We start from the raw sequence: 1309 nt of genomic DNA, 5'->3' as shown, positions 1-1309 counted from the left end.
TAGCTTTTGCTTCTAGTTAAGCAGCAACTGTGACTATTGCCCATCTATTAAAGGCAGGAGATGCTATTATCTGTATGGATGATGTCTATGGAGGCAAGTAGATTTTGAGTCTTAACCAGTACACTTGTTAAATGTATGAAATTGATCATAGGCAGACAAGGTTCCTTGGGTGAATTTGATATCTTTTATTAGACCAACCCAAATGGTTGGAGGATAGTTTATTAAGCAAGCTTTTGGGTTCAAAAACCCTTCGTCAGGCTAAGGAAGCTTCAGCAGTTGGTGTGAGTATTTGAAGATATCAAATTCACCCAAGGAACCTTGTCTGCCTTGTCTGTCCTTAGACCAACACGGCTACAACCCAAACCCCTGAAATTGATCATAAAATATGTGAGTAGTCTCTTAGGATCTTCATCCAGTTGATATTTGAATTGCATATTTATAGTGATCTTATTTTTCAATACATTCAATTCATATAATGAGAAGGCTTTTGTAATAACAGATTATATGAGAATTAATTTATTGGATGAAAGCGAAGATGTGAAAGTTTGTAGAATGGCTGCAGTAGTAACAGAACATGTGATCAGCTGTGGCAAAGTCTGCTTCAAAGAGGGAAAAAGTAGCAACCTCTTTACCATGCACAGATAAGCATCAGATTCTTTTTAAGAATCTGGGAGCAGCTCAGAGTTCAAAATGGCCCCAGATTGCAGTCTTGAAGCCTACCCTCTGCTCCCCAAACTCACTTCACTCTTGTCTTGATTGCCATTCAGACAGCTCTCATGCCATACTATTATTTTCACCAGGGGTGTAGGTTGTAGCCATGTTGGTTTAAGAACATGCGTAGACAAGGTTCTTTGGGCGAATCTGATATCTTTTATTAGACCAACTTATCATAGAATCATATCATAGAAGTAGGGTCGGAAGGGACCTTGCAGATCTTCAGGTCCGACCCCCTGCCTGGGCAGGAAGAAAACTGGGCTCAAATGACCCCAGCCAGGTAGGCATCGAGCTGCTTCGTAAAGACCCCCAGGGTAGGAGCCAGCACCACTTCCCTTGGAAGTTGGTTCCAGATCCTAGCCGCCCTAACTGTGAAGTAGCTCTTGCGGATGTCTAATCTAAACCTACTCTCCAACAACTTGTGGCCATTATTCCTTGTTATTCCAGGGGGTGCTACAAGGTCTCCCCCAAACCCTTCTGGTCCCCCCCAGTGAGTTTATAGATGGTCACAAGGTCCCCCCTCAGCCCTCTCTTGTGAAGGCTGAACAGGTTCAGGTCCCGTAGCCTCTCATTGTAGGGTCTGCCCTGCTGTCCC

The 1309-nt window shown here is 43.6% G+C and overlaps 1 protein-coding gene across 1 annotated transcript in view; it reads left to right on the top strand.

Moving 5' to 3' along the window:
- CTH (cystathionine gamma-lyase) overlaps positions 1 to 1309 on the top strand; it is a 24897-nt gene continuing 23588 nt past the window's right edge. The window contains exon 1 of the mRNA XM_014526201.2: positions 1 to 93. Coding sequence (XP_014381687.1) covers positions 75 to 93 — 19 coding nt within the window. The 5' untranslated portion in view covers positions 1 to 74. The remainder of the gene's footprint in view (positions 94 to 1309) is intronic.

This window comes from Alligator sinensis, unplaced genomic scaffold (genome assembly GCF_000455745.1).
Source record: "Alligator sinensis unplaced genomic scaffold, ASM45574v1 scaffold1052_1, whole genome shotgun sequence".
NCBI lineage: Eukaryota > Metazoa > Chordata > Crocodylia > Alligatoridae > Alligator > Alligator sinensis.
The sequence above is the reverse complement of the archived record's forward strand: the minus strand, read 5'-3'. Positions and strand labels throughout refer to the sequence as shown.